The following is a 13,009-nucleotide window of genomic DNA, read 5'->3' as shown; positions in this document are numbered from 1 at the left end:
TGCTATGGATAGGGTTCTTATCAGGTGTAGTGTTGATGGACTGAGACTGGGTTCTCGACCTTGGTGTCCCTTGTCTTCTATGAGAGAACGGGGATGGAGCTTGTTATTATCATATGTTGGGGTGGAGGGACTGGTCGAGTGTGTATACTTTGGTACCTTGGGCAAGATATTGATATCTACTGTCCATGTCGACGAGTTGATGTTTAGACGAAGAATGAAAATGGTCCGAGTCTTCCAACAATTGTCCTTATCAGATGCAGATGGTTGTGGACTTGCTTTGTATGTTGAGTGCCATAGAACATCACGATCTATTGTGTCTACGTTCGTAAATCGGGGGCAGTCGAACTTGACTAGAGGTTGATGGCACTGTTCTTGGGGTGAATGGAGATTATGGGTGTGGTTGATGTGGATTGTCAGGTTGGAAGAGTGTCAAGTAGGCTACTTATCTTGCGTTGGTCTACAGTGTCGTTCACCATTGTATCTACATTGTGCTTCCTGGAGTAGGCTGAGGTATACCATTCGAGTTGAAGTGGCCATGTGGATGTACGCTGGCACTCGCCATTGATGAATGTGACCATTGTTTCTCCTGGATGGGCGATATACTATGGTAGCAGAGTTGTCTAATATATCAAGTTTGGATCACCATATTGCACTACTTCCTATGTGTTTGTCGACGCCTCACGAGAAGTGTCTAAGTGAGTTTTAAAAGATACGCGAGGAATAGCTTTTCAATGTAATATTCTCGTGGTTAAAACACACCAGCTGCTCGATCTCACGTGGCTGGTAAGAAGCTAATCAAAATTAGATAAGTAACACTGAAACCTGACAAAAGGGTGGTGTATCCAAATGGTTGGTATGTACATCCCATGCTATGCTTAGCCACCCAATGAACCAAAGCACACGAGTAATCAAGTGAGCAACTACGTTTAATGGATCGCAGTTTGGTCACGGTAGAGATCGCAAGCGTGAGGATGTTGCAGACAATACTTCGGAACCAGTGCCTGAGCCTGAACACCATTCGCAACAAGGTATTCGCGGAAGTTGAGAATGCGCTGCGTCAGCTCCGTAGTGCGTTTCTTGCCATCAGCGTCGCGGTTTCCGGACCAGACCAGCTCTGCCAGAGCTGCGGCACGGGGCCAGAACATGCTGGAGACGTTGATATCGTCAACTTGCTCGCCCCAGAGAGGAGCTGTCGCGCCAATGACATGCTTGGCCTGCGTCTCCGTGAGATTGAGCGTGAAGTCGTAGTCGTAGATACGTTGCCAGGTTTTGTAAGGGGCGCACCACGATCCTCCATTGCCTCCATAGTTGAAGTTAGGGGTATTTGCATCTGGGTTGGACATCACATTGTACCGCGGGTCATTGGTGACAAAGCCTCCATGGCCACAGTCCAGGTACATGAAGTCCGAGGATGACACGATGACGTCGTAGCCGCGAGCTGTCAAGTTCGAGATGTACTCTAGACCATTGTTCCAGCTCTGCATGACAATGTTCTTGGGCACATCATGGGCATTCTCCGCGGACAGCACAATGTCCTCCCACATAACCAGACGGCGTTCTTTGCTGTAGTTCTGGAAAATCGGCACGGCATGATCAATCCAGTATTGAGCCAGGTCGTGGTAGGTGCGCGAGGGATCCTCGGCAAACCATTTAGTGACGTGGGTGCTAAAGTTGAAGCAGTTGGGCTGGATTTCGTCTCCACCGACGTGGAACCAATGGTCAGGGAAGATGTCCGACAGTTCCTTGTAGACATTGCCCACGACCTCGTAGGTTTTGTTGTAGATGATGTCAAGCTGACCCGGGTTTGGCTCAACAGCGGTATGGAGAGGCCAGTCATCGTTGGACCACCAGGAGTCCGTGCAAGTAACCATTTCGGGGTCAACTTGCTTCCAGCCTGACGAGGAGTGACTTGGCATGTCAATTTCGGGGATCACACGGATACCACGAGCTCGAGCATAATTGACAATGTTGCGGACATCATTGCGCGAGTAAATCTCATGGGGCGAATAAGCATCTTTGACCATCTCGGGGTAAGCGTCGACCCAGATAGGCCAAGATTGTGCGTCGTCAATGTGCCAGTGTAGTACGTTGAGCTTCGAAAGGGCCATACCCTCCAACTGCTCGAAAATTTTGGGCAAAGTGATAAAGTTACGACCGGTATCAAGCATAATTCCACGGTAGGGATAAAGCGGAGAATCTTTAATGCTGACTGGCTCTTCAATAATCAAACCGCCGTGGCCATCGGATATGACCAGTTGTTGGAGAGTAGTAAATGCATGCAGAGCACCCCAGACGGTCTGGGCGTTAACCGTAATGCTATCCGAATCCTCCTTGACCTCGAGCGTGTAAGACTCATCAACACCGTGCTGAAGATCGGCCTCAGTATCGTCGACGTGAACATCAACATATTGCAGCGCATTTGAGGCGCGCTTCGTTTTTCTGGAAGCGCCCGCTGTGGGAGTTGGGAAAGGCTCGAAGGAAGAGATGGGAGCTTCTGTGGCAGCGGGGACCCATCGCAAGGCGACTATGGTCTCCCATGCACGAGACCATGCATCGGCCACAATACCATTCTGCGTGTCAGTTTCAATGCGCAGCTGCAGCTCTCCAGCGACGGATTTGGGACCGGAGGAACCCCAGGAGATCTCACGCGGCGCCGGTAAAGGATTCACACTGACGGCTACGGCTGAGGATACCGTGAAGAGCACGGTGCAGATCCGAGTGATCCGCATAATTGAATGAATTTGTTGAGACAACCCTGCTGAAAGAGTTGCTTATCGCATAGGGGAGTAAAAAAAAAGAAATAAGAAGAGAAGGAATTGTAACGTCGAAGTGCAGGGAAGGGCGAGCTTAAAGGTTAGGCAAAATAATCGATAGTGGATTCAGTCAAGGGCTGGTAATGTCGATCCCTTTCTCCGTTGGCATTCCCTTCACCATACCGGTCACCATCCTTCTCATTTTAACAAGAATCTGCAACGGAACAGAGGGATCGAGACTACGTTCGAGAATGAGTCCCAGGATTCCCAGGATTCCGAAGGCGCGCCTGAAAGGGGCTTAGACCTGCACATCATTGTTGATTCCCCTTATACCGTACCATTACCGCCCCCAATGGGAGATCTTGGGTACAGTACCTACGAGTCACCGTATCAGTAGGCTGTCGCACTGCGGCAACAAAGTAAGAAACGGTTACATCTGGTTACGGTGTAACATGCATGACCCTTCAATTTAACCCGGTATTATTATAGCAGGTCTCCCGATAAGTGATTGAATATGAATGAAAGTCTTTCATTGAATGACACCTCCCCCTCTTTAATGATCCTGGCTTTCATTACCCTCTCTGGCTTAAACTGCTACAGTGACATCGCTTAGAAACAAGACAGTCTTCAGATCTCCTTTCATTGACAGATCACTTTTATTGTTCCCCAGGCATCCCAATGAAATGTGGAGACGTTCCTGACCCTTTCCACTTCCACAACCCCCCGCCCGCCAGCACAACCATGGATCCAATAATCTTATGACTCGTTTTATTTTATTCTTTGCATTGCCACTCTACCAACGAGCCAGGGCAAGTCAAATGGTTCCATTGTCAGTCATTGCAACTTTACATTCTCCCTTGGCAACTTTAACTGGCTGTCAACCCACAAGGACTCCATACATATTTATAAATTCACCCCAGCGGGGACGTCTTCCAGCTACTAATAATAGCCCACAAGCTTACGCTCGTGCCATCTGCGAGTCAGGAATCAATTCAAGCCTCCAGCACAAATAGATCTACTCAACAGATATCCACAGCGGTCGTCAATGTCAGATACATGTCGTGGCTGATGACGTTTTGAATGAATCGAGACAGACCTGAGGAAGTATGGTGTACTTTGAACAAGATTCTAGCAGTGTTTCTTCATTTACTGTGGGAGAGAAAGTGGTTGTTCGCTTGTTCCAACCGATGTCTCCACAGTCCCTGATGTTGTCGTGGAGAACTTCCCAGGAGCTGGAATGTTAGCCAATTTTCAATTGGGCGCACGGTTCACTTGCATACTTGTCTTTGTTAAAGACCCACACCTGAGACTCGGGGATACAATGCGGTACATGCTATTATATGAAAATGTGATTCTACTGGATCTAAATCAAGGGTTGCTGAGCTACGGTGAATCGAGGACCGGTACCCAAGGGTATCTTTCCACTGTATGGGAAGAAGCTCGAAAGATCTACATCGGTAATCGGACATTCCTGTACGACGCTTAACGAACTGCTTTCTGCAGAGACCGGGTTCACATCCACAACTACCTATTGTTCCAATCTCGGCACTCGAACCGATGGATTGACTTTATAGAAACATTGTTCCAGTGAAAAGAACGCAATTTTGGACTTGACGCAAAACTCACAGTAGAGCATTGACGAAAGTTTGATATTATATTTTCTCTATCCTTTATCCTCTTGACTAACTCTAGTTATCAGCAACCTTCCGCTTGCAACTCTGTGATAAAGATATCTACCCCTTCTGCTATTGTCAAGGAAGCTTTCAATCACATACAAACTGTTTATAAGGAGCGGAGCTAATCATTCTACATCTATCTAGTATAGTACAATTCCTTATTCATACATTCCATTCCATTCCAACCACCACGCTCTCACCCCAGAACCTAAAGTAATCTATGTAGTCACGACCAACTAATGACAAGCCTGCCTCCAAGCCCTTAACCTAAGGTAATTCCACGGCAACGGAGCAAAAACCCAGCCCCCATGCTGCCACCGCTGCAGCCCAAAATCCCGGGTCGCCCAGCATAACCACACCCCCAGGAAGATGGTACTCGACGACATTCTCCACGGACTCCATAGCCAGCATGGAGATGAAGCTCATCCAGCAGGCGGTCTTGAAGGTGGGCTTCTAGGGAAGCCTGTCCTTTCCGCGGATGAGGAGAACTGTTTCGAGAGTCAGGGAGGAGATGAGATCCGACGCTACTTTGTTCATCTTGGTTGTTTATTCATATCTGGTATGCATGTATAGTGGTTGAAAGAAATATAGAGCTTTCAGCTCTGTAACTGCACAAGATATGTTTTTGGGAATGTAGTATGTATTGATTTAAACTCACTAGAAACCCCCAAAAACAACACCCATGCCCAAACTAGGCCAAAAACTCCGTAACAGCGATAGGGCACAAAAGTCGCTTATGGTACAGCCTACCAGACAGCGACACCAGCTCTGGACCAGCTTGGCTTATCTGCCCAGAAAGCTAGTCTTGATATAGGTGGTGATGTCGTGTACTTGCATGTTGTTTGACTTTCGACGGCGGGGAGGCTTCTTGGCTGGTGATATGGGTGGTTTTTCTGTTAATGGAATGATTAAGTTGTAGTGTCGGGGTTCTAGAGCATGTAACCCTCGTGGAGAGGAGAATCGAGGGTCACATTTTCAAAGTCATGGGGCTTAGGCACTAATAGATTTTGTGTTGTATGAGCCTATGAGGGACCCTGTCTACTAAGCCTGAGCGCTGGTATCTTCCGACAGAATAAATTGTACACACTATGAGTTGCCTCGTTGAATAGTGCAGCTTTTTGAGAGCTACAATCTCTGGCCAAAATTGTCATCAATAGCGATTCTTTTTGGGAATAAAATCTAGTATAGGGTCTTTGCTATATAAGCATCCCATATATACTTTTTCCGACTTAAACAAGGCATCTTTGGCAGAGATATGAAGGCTGCGATACACAAGTCCCAAATTCCTTTTCCACGGTCGGGGTCTGAATAGACAGATCAGTTGCTGCCTTTCTATACAGGATTAGTCTTCTTCAGGCGGTCAAGTACTTGAGCTACTATTACTCTATACATCTATTGAAAAGCTCTCCATGTCTACTATTCTTAAAAAGCATTTACATGAGAAAGATATGGCAAAATCAGTTACTGTACTATTTGAAATAGTCCAGACAGCCATGGACGTGACCTGTGACAGACAGACTGTGCTTTCCTGATACAAGCCCTAGTATGCAATGCTATGAGTCTATGACCCGAGCAAGATGATGGCGACTGCACCTAGCCAATTGGGGCTGGGATGAGGCAATGGCCCTTGCCCTGAATTTCAGCCTCATCCCCTCTCGCAGCCTTATTACAACAACCAAATAGTGCAGCCTAGGTTGTTCCAAACCTGTGTTCCACGCTGTGATGGATTTCAGAAATGGTCCCCCAGCCCTTCATTTCCAGCAATCAGATACATGCTGCTAGTAGGAACCAGGGAGAAGATGACCCTAATGAAACCAGTGCGACTCAAATGCGGGCATTCGACATACTTCGTTTGGCTTGTGCTGTTCTGCGCAGCTCTGGTTCTTTTCTCCTGGATCGTTAGTTGCAAGCTCACGTACCGTCCTATCACGATGGATCATTATGGTGCCGATACCAGCGATTATGTGGTTTTCTATAACGGGCAAATTCAGGCTAAATACTATCGAAACGAGAAATGGTATAAGGTTGCCCAAGCCATCCAGTCTGTTGCCAGCGTGCTGACTATTCCTTTAACGTCTACTGTATGTTCGAGTGTCGTTGTAGTATACTTACAACATCCAAACTTCACACTTCGCCAGAAGGTTGCGCTAGCAGACAAAGGTTGGAGAGATGTCGCAACATACTCCCACCTGGCGCAATAGTCGCGCTATCGTAGCACTTTTTTGGTCTGGGCGGTGGTGCTACATGTCATTGGGGGCTGGTTCCCAGAAGCCGTGCATCTCGATTTCGGGGATTATTGCAGTGTCTATACTGAAAGGGGTTCATTTGTCGGGGTTATTGGCAACGGCGATCTATGTGAGTTGGCTTTCTCGGTGGACTAGCTCGTTGAAACGCGTTTAGTATGTTGAGACTGGGTGGCTCGATTAGTGGAAGTTTGCCTCTCAAAGTCTCGTGTGATGATGGTAAGATCGATGCCTTGGATGATTTGCCTGGATGGGTAGGTGATAATGGTCAAGGTGAAACCATTGGACGTCCTGCGCTAGATGGATCGGGGGTGCTTACAGAAGAAGAAGGGCTATGAAGCGTACGCTGAGAAGGCCTCAAGGAGAAGAACGCTCAAGCAAGTCATTAGAAAGTATCAGTATGCTTAACAAAGGGGAACACCAGCCTATATAGACCACCGGTCGATCGACTGATTATGCTCAAGACATCCAATTCTCCCTTGTTATGTCTCTGCACCGGTGCACACTATGCAGCGGGATGAGTGTCCTGCTAACACATAATATGATTGTTTGTATATCATGATCGAATCTGGCTGCTTAAACTACTGCTTCACATCGCCCTTCCCTAAATATCGAACTACCAACCCCTCTAGAAGATATTTTCTCCAGGAATTAGAGAATTGTTCTAGATTTAGAGGTATCCTGCATTGACTTCCTTTCAGATAGTAATACACAGGAGTCAGGGCATTATATTACGTAGACTAGGTAGCTAAGTAAACTGAGGCCCTCAGTTTGATCAGCCATTCTATGATGACTGCCTGAAACTTGGTAGGATGAATGATAAACCAAGGGTACAAAACACCCTGCATCGGACACACCGAAAATCAAGGCTCGCTAGAATTGCCCTTCTCACCAAATTCAAAACAACATTTCTTCCAGAACCTCGTAGGTGAGCTGTAGCTGAGGCGTACTACTTCATATTAATCGCCGTTCGGTATCATCTCAACCATCTGAGAAGTCGTTCGCAACCCCCTTGCGTTGATATTACAAGGGAGCTGTTATCAGTGCCGCTCTCCATCTTGTCATCCTGTGAGGATTATGGTGTTTAATTAAGTGTCACGTCACATAGACGGCCCGGGAAATTACTAGAGTCATGGTCGAGAACAAAGGTGTTTCATCATGCTTTGAACAAAGGCAAGCATTATTGAAACACGAGAAATATAAGATCCCCGGCACTAATGCATACCAGAATGACAACACCGTGCAGATTAAGAAAAGCTAGGACCAGGAAAGTGTGTCAGGATCCGTTGTATGAAACGTCTCAGAAAACATTGCCGGAATGAATGGCGCTGATTCACTCAAGCTACTATCCTGTGTCGGTTCATTCCCAGGGACGTCACAGTCTGTACTAAGTTCACGATCTTGTCTGGTTTGTTAAGATACTGGTACCACAGTTTCATGCTAATATGTTTGTCAGGTGTTTCATGATATCATAGTTGAAGTTGTATTCTAGATCCATGTTGTGGCGTATTAGGGTTATGGTACTGATTTCTCACGTGCTGATGTCGATCACGAGGAGATAAAGTCAAGACAAGACTACATAGATGTTGGTTTGCGGCGCATGACCAGGAATTATGCTACTATCGAGATTGTATCACATCTGATTATTGTTGCCCTTCAACTGAGGGAAAGAGGTCCATACTTGTTTATAGTAACATGGGTTTAAGGGAATGATGAAGCTACCATAGTTTCTTATCTCTCCGTTTGGCAACTAGATTAGGTTGCTTTGTATTTAGTTTAGCAGTAAGAAGAGGCCAATAATGCTTAGAGGAAACGGTGCATCTGTTTTTCCTTCCAGTATTTGTATACCTCCAGGGCTGGGATCCTGACTCTCCAAGTTTGTTGCAGGTATTTCATCTGCAATCCTTGACTGACGTCAAGATTGGAAATTGATAGATTACGTCGCCTTCGCATCTTAATGCAGTTTGTAATTACATGGTATAAATGAAATCATAAGTCTGTTATGCCTTCTCTAGCCGTCTTTCCAGCTCCACTGCTTCGCTGAATGCTTCCTTCAAAGCAGCCGCCTCCTCGGCCGATGGCTCCACGCACGGCCGGCGCGGCTGTGCACCATATCCCCGATAGCTCTGGAGTGCGCTCTTGACAGCCACGAATCCCCCCTTGATCGCAAGCCAATCTGCTCGGGCCACGACCGCCTGGGCCGCCTGGGCTTCCTTCACCTTACCCTCGTTGTAGAGCTTCATAACATAGACGCACGACCGAGGGATTAGATTGGCAGTGCCACCGATGATACCTGCACCACCGGCGACGAGGGTCTGGAGTGTGAAATCAGCCGACCCCCCGAACGTCAGGAATTCTGGTTTGGCCTGGGCGGCAATGCGGGCTAATTTTCCGGTGTTACCGCAGGTCAGCTTGACACCCACAATGTTCGGGTGCTGTGAGAGTGCTAGGATGTCGTCGGAGGTGAGGTCCAGACCGGACGAAGCACCGGGGAAGTTGTAGATCAAAACCGGGACGGGGGATGCGGACGCCACGGCGCGGAAGTGGTCACGGAGGGCTTCGTTGCTGACCAGGGACTTGTAGTAGCATGGCGGTAAGACCAAAGCATAGTCACCTCCAGATTCGCCGGCATCCTTGCACAATTGAATGGTTTCACGGGTGGACGAGGCACCGCATCCGACGATGACCGGCATCGACTCGGCGCCATGGGCGTCCAATGCCCGACGGGTAGCTGCTGTAATTGTTTTCCGTTCGTCTCTGTCCAGGTGGACGGCTTCGCCGTTGCTGCCTTGTACGACTAGACCGGCGATTCCAGACTGGGCGAGATAGGCGGCATGTTTCTCGACGGTGGGGACATCGACATCTTCATCGGGGCCGGCGAAGAAAGCGACCGTTGGGACGTAGAAGCCGGGGGTCAGAGCGCGTTTTGGTGAAGTTCCGATTGGAGCCATAGTGATGTAACTGTGAAATCTAGGGTAGCTAAACGTGAATTAGTGAAAGAGCCCTACAAGTTAGTTGGTAGGATTAGACTTACTGGGGATATGCGGTAACCAGGGAGGGATCAAAAAACGCAAAGACAAAAAACAAAAGGAAAATGATCGGAAAGAAGGAGGGGCGACAGGATTAAAGAATAGAAGATACGAGGAGAAGAAATTGTGGTTCCAAAGAGGGGGGCTCGCATTCAGTGGCTCATGTCCAGTATAGTTCCTCTCATGAGCCTATGATGCGGATGATTATTCGCAACCCCCACGCACCCCACAGAGGGAGGGGAGGAGATCCGATGGGGCTCATTCTTGGGAGTTTATTGAATGACTGGGTGTTGAAGCCAAAGGAAGGAAAATTCCCCATGCCACTGCCCCCACGTTTCTTTTCTTGGTCTGGGGTTCAAGGCAATTGAAACTGCCATTGGGGGAATAATCTCGTGATTATGACCAGGGACCAGGATGAATGTCGGAATAAAGTCCGAGAGGAGTGGACATGATTTTTGCTTAGTCGTAGTATATCACATGGAGATTGTTGTACGGCTTCCATCGAAAGACCAATGAAATGATTGATGAATGGGGAGGAAGAGTGAGAGTGAGAGAGAGAGAGAGTGAGAGACTATAGGAAGGAATGATGGAATTGAAGATGTTAAATCTACTCCGGAATTCAAACCAAAATGATTTTGCTCTACAAGTCAGGAGCTTGCTGTACCGTTCGGTTCTGGTATTGTATTTTTTGAACATCGCCATAACATACCATACCTCACTAAAACTTCCTGCATTCCTCATCTTGGAGGGAAATGGCCGGAAAAAGGGAGTCGCCAAGAATAGAATACGGTAATGACGGGTCACAGAGCATCCCAAACCGCGCGACGGCAGCGTCAAAACTTCCCCCGACGAGAGAAACAAAGAAAAAAAACACCCTGAAGATCTGGATGAAAGCGAGGTTTTCAGCTTGGGACAGGGGGACCGCATGAGACCGACCTTGCCTGCCTGCCGTCAATTCCCGCCATTGAAATCCCCAATGACCTCGACCGTCATGGCTGTTCGGTCGTCTTTGCGCGTTTCTGTGCGACAAGAAGAAACCCCCAACGACGACGACGACCGTCGACCATCTCCGTCGAAGCGCCCTCGTTTGAATCCTCCTCCCTCGTCTCGCCGGCGCAAGAGCTCTCCTGACTTACTTGATACGACGACTGTCGACAGTCCCTCCAAGACCACCCCCAAGAATAAAGTCGCTCACATCCGGCGCGCCCCCTCTTCTCTTCCGCGCCGCTCCTCTGCGCGCCGACCGCTTCTGTCGCCCTCCTCCCATCATCATCCGCCCTCCGACACCCCACACGCTACGCATCTCCGACTTCACCGCAATGAGACCCCCGCCGCCGCCCCCTCGCTCCTCTCGCGTGAATCGCCTGATCCCCTAGATACCATTTCGCCCGCGCCCACGGATATCAGACGCTATTTTGCGAAAGCCACGCCGACCACTACCACCACGACTACCCCCGCCGCTCGCAGACGCCGTGTTGCCGATGCCGATACACCTCTCCCGGCGTCCGCCACACAAAATCGCGTCCAGGCGCGCTCTCAGCCTGCGGAGTCGCCCAACGAGAAGATTGCGACTCCGTCGCAACAACCAACATCAGCGCAATCCACACCCGCCGTGCGGGAGCGTCGATCACTTCGTTCGCACGATGGGGGTTCCAGAGCGAGAAGCGAATTGGCCCTGTATTTCCCCAACTACGAACAATTGCTGAGCTTAGAGCCGCCGAAGACGGGTACGCTCCAACGCTTGTCACGCTATTGAGAGCTGCAAACTAACTCGCTTCTAGAGTTCCTTGCGGTCCATACTGCCATCAAATTGATCGATGATCATTCTGAGTCCTCCATCTCCTCGTCCGATCTCCCCTCACCCGACACAGACACCCCGTTCGGAAACCCTCTACTTCAGCTACACAACTGCGAGTCCATCAGTCTCCCCGAACCGCAACCAAGTGAACCTAGCGATACGCCCGAAGAGGACCCCCTGAATGAGGGAACATACTTCAAGGCCCATCGACGAAACGAACGGCAAGAAAAACAGCTACGGAATATTGAGCGAGAACGAGCCCAACATGAGAAACAACAGCTGGATCGTCTACTGGACGAGCTACAGAGCCACGACTGGTTGCGCATAATGGGAATCACGGGTTTATTATCTGACCAGGAGAAGAAACAATACGAACCAAAGCGAGACTACTTCGTTAAGGAAATCTCCGCCCTGATCCAGAAATTCAAGATCTGGAAAGAAGAAGAAAAGCGACGCAAGGTCGAAAAGGAGAAGGCTGCTGCTGCTACTGCCACCAATCCTTCGTTAAATGCCACTGCAGAAGCCCAGGACACCATGACACAACAGCATAACCAGGCCCCTGGCATCCCAGATTCCGAAGCGGAAGACTCCCCTAGTGTATCGCTATCAGATGTTCCAAGCTACAGCGAGCCACCGGATATCAATGATGTAGATGCCTGGGCCGCCCGCCAATTAATCCAGGAAGCTCGGTCTGCAACAGCCGGGAAGAAGCCGAAATCAACGGCGTCTGAAGGACGGAAAAAGACCAAGCCCATGGAACCGGAGATCCTGCAACCCCTGCCACCCCCCGTAGATGATAAGAAACCATTTACTTCGTTCTATGCCAAGCGTCACCTGCGGGACACGGCGCTGTCGGCACATAGAAAGGGCCGGACCCGGTTCGCCTTTGGCTATGCTGTTCCGGAGATGGAAGAGCGAGACTTTGACCTACCGCCGGAGATCTTGACGCCCGAGGCGATCGACTCCTGTCGACGGAAACGAAGACGGATGAAGCGAGCTAGCCGGGGGTCCGAATAGATACCTGATTGTTGTATTATTAGAGATTAATAGCATTCGAGAGTTTGCATCGTGGCTGGCCACAATACTATGATAGTAAATTTTTATCTGATCATTAGATGAGTATATCCGTAGTATGCCCAACACGTTTACTATATTTCCATCGACACCCAAACAGTCACTATCGCATAGCACACCGTGATTGTATACTGCGCATCTGTCAGCCTGGTATGAATATATCTGGCTAGTGTCATCAACTCGAGCATATCCTTCCTTATCACCTTCCTAGTCAACAATCCCAAATAGACACCGTATCTGGCCTTTTGTACTAAGAGCCTGAACACCTTCTGATTGGCCTCATAGATTCGGCAGATGACAACCGCCCCTCCGGCCAGGGGTGAAGCCTACGGCAGAGCGGTGATCTGTATCTACGTGACATATTCACCGACAAAAGCCCATGAGTAAGTACCCCTAATCAAGCGGCAATATCCAAGACCGGGGGAAACTACAGTCG

The 13,009-nt window shown here is 48.9% G+C and overlaps 3 protein-coding genes across 3 annotated transcripts; 1 reads left to right on the top strand and 2 right to left on the bottom strand.

Moving 5' to 3' along the window:
* Window positions 1–926: 926 nt before the first annotated feature.
* Window positions 927–2,729, bottom strand: ANOM_010111 (beta-N-acetylhexosaminidase; the record flags this gene model as incomplete). Its single annotated transcript, XM_015555367.1, has 1 exon — window positions 927–2,729. One exon carries the CDS (start codon window positions 2,727–2,729, stop codon window positions 927–929), a length of 1,803 nt encoding a protein of 600 aa, XP_015403197.1.
* A 5,943-nt stretch (window positions 2,730–8,672) lies between these two features.
* Window positions 8,673–9,623, bottom strand: ANOM_010110 (dihydrodipicolinate synthase family protein; the record flags this gene model as incomplete). The annotated part of the gene is made up of 1 exon (XM_015555366.1): window positions 8,673–9,623. One exon carries the CDS (start codon window positions 9,621–9,623, stop codon window positions 8,673–8,675), a length of 951 nt encoding a protein of 316 aa, XP_015403196.1.
* Window positions 9,624–10,677: 1,054 nt separating this feature from the next.
* ANOM_010109 (acetyltransferase SAS4-like domain-containing protein) lies at window positions 10,678–12,516 on the top strand (the record flags this gene model as incomplete). Its single annotated transcript, XM_015555365.1, has 2 exons — window positions 10,678–11,428; window positions 11,483–12,516. 2 exons carry the CDS (start codon window positions 10,678–10,680, stop codon window positions 12,514–12,516), a joined length of 1,785 nt encoding a protein of 594 aa, XP_015403204.1.
* Between the last annotated feature and the right edge of the window lie 493 nt (window positions 12,517–13,009).

The sequence above is a fragment of the Aspergillus nomiae genome, assembly GCF_001204775.2.
Source record: "Aspergillus nomiae NRRL 13137 chromosome Unknown contig00360, whole genome shotgun sequence".
NCBI classification, from domain to species: domain Eukaryota; kingdom Fungi; phylum Ascomycota; class Eurotiomycetes; order Eurotiales; family Aspergillaceae; genus Aspergillus; species Aspergillus nomiae.
Note: the sequence above shows the minus strand (reverse complement) of the source record. Positions and strands in the feature narration are given on the sequence as shown.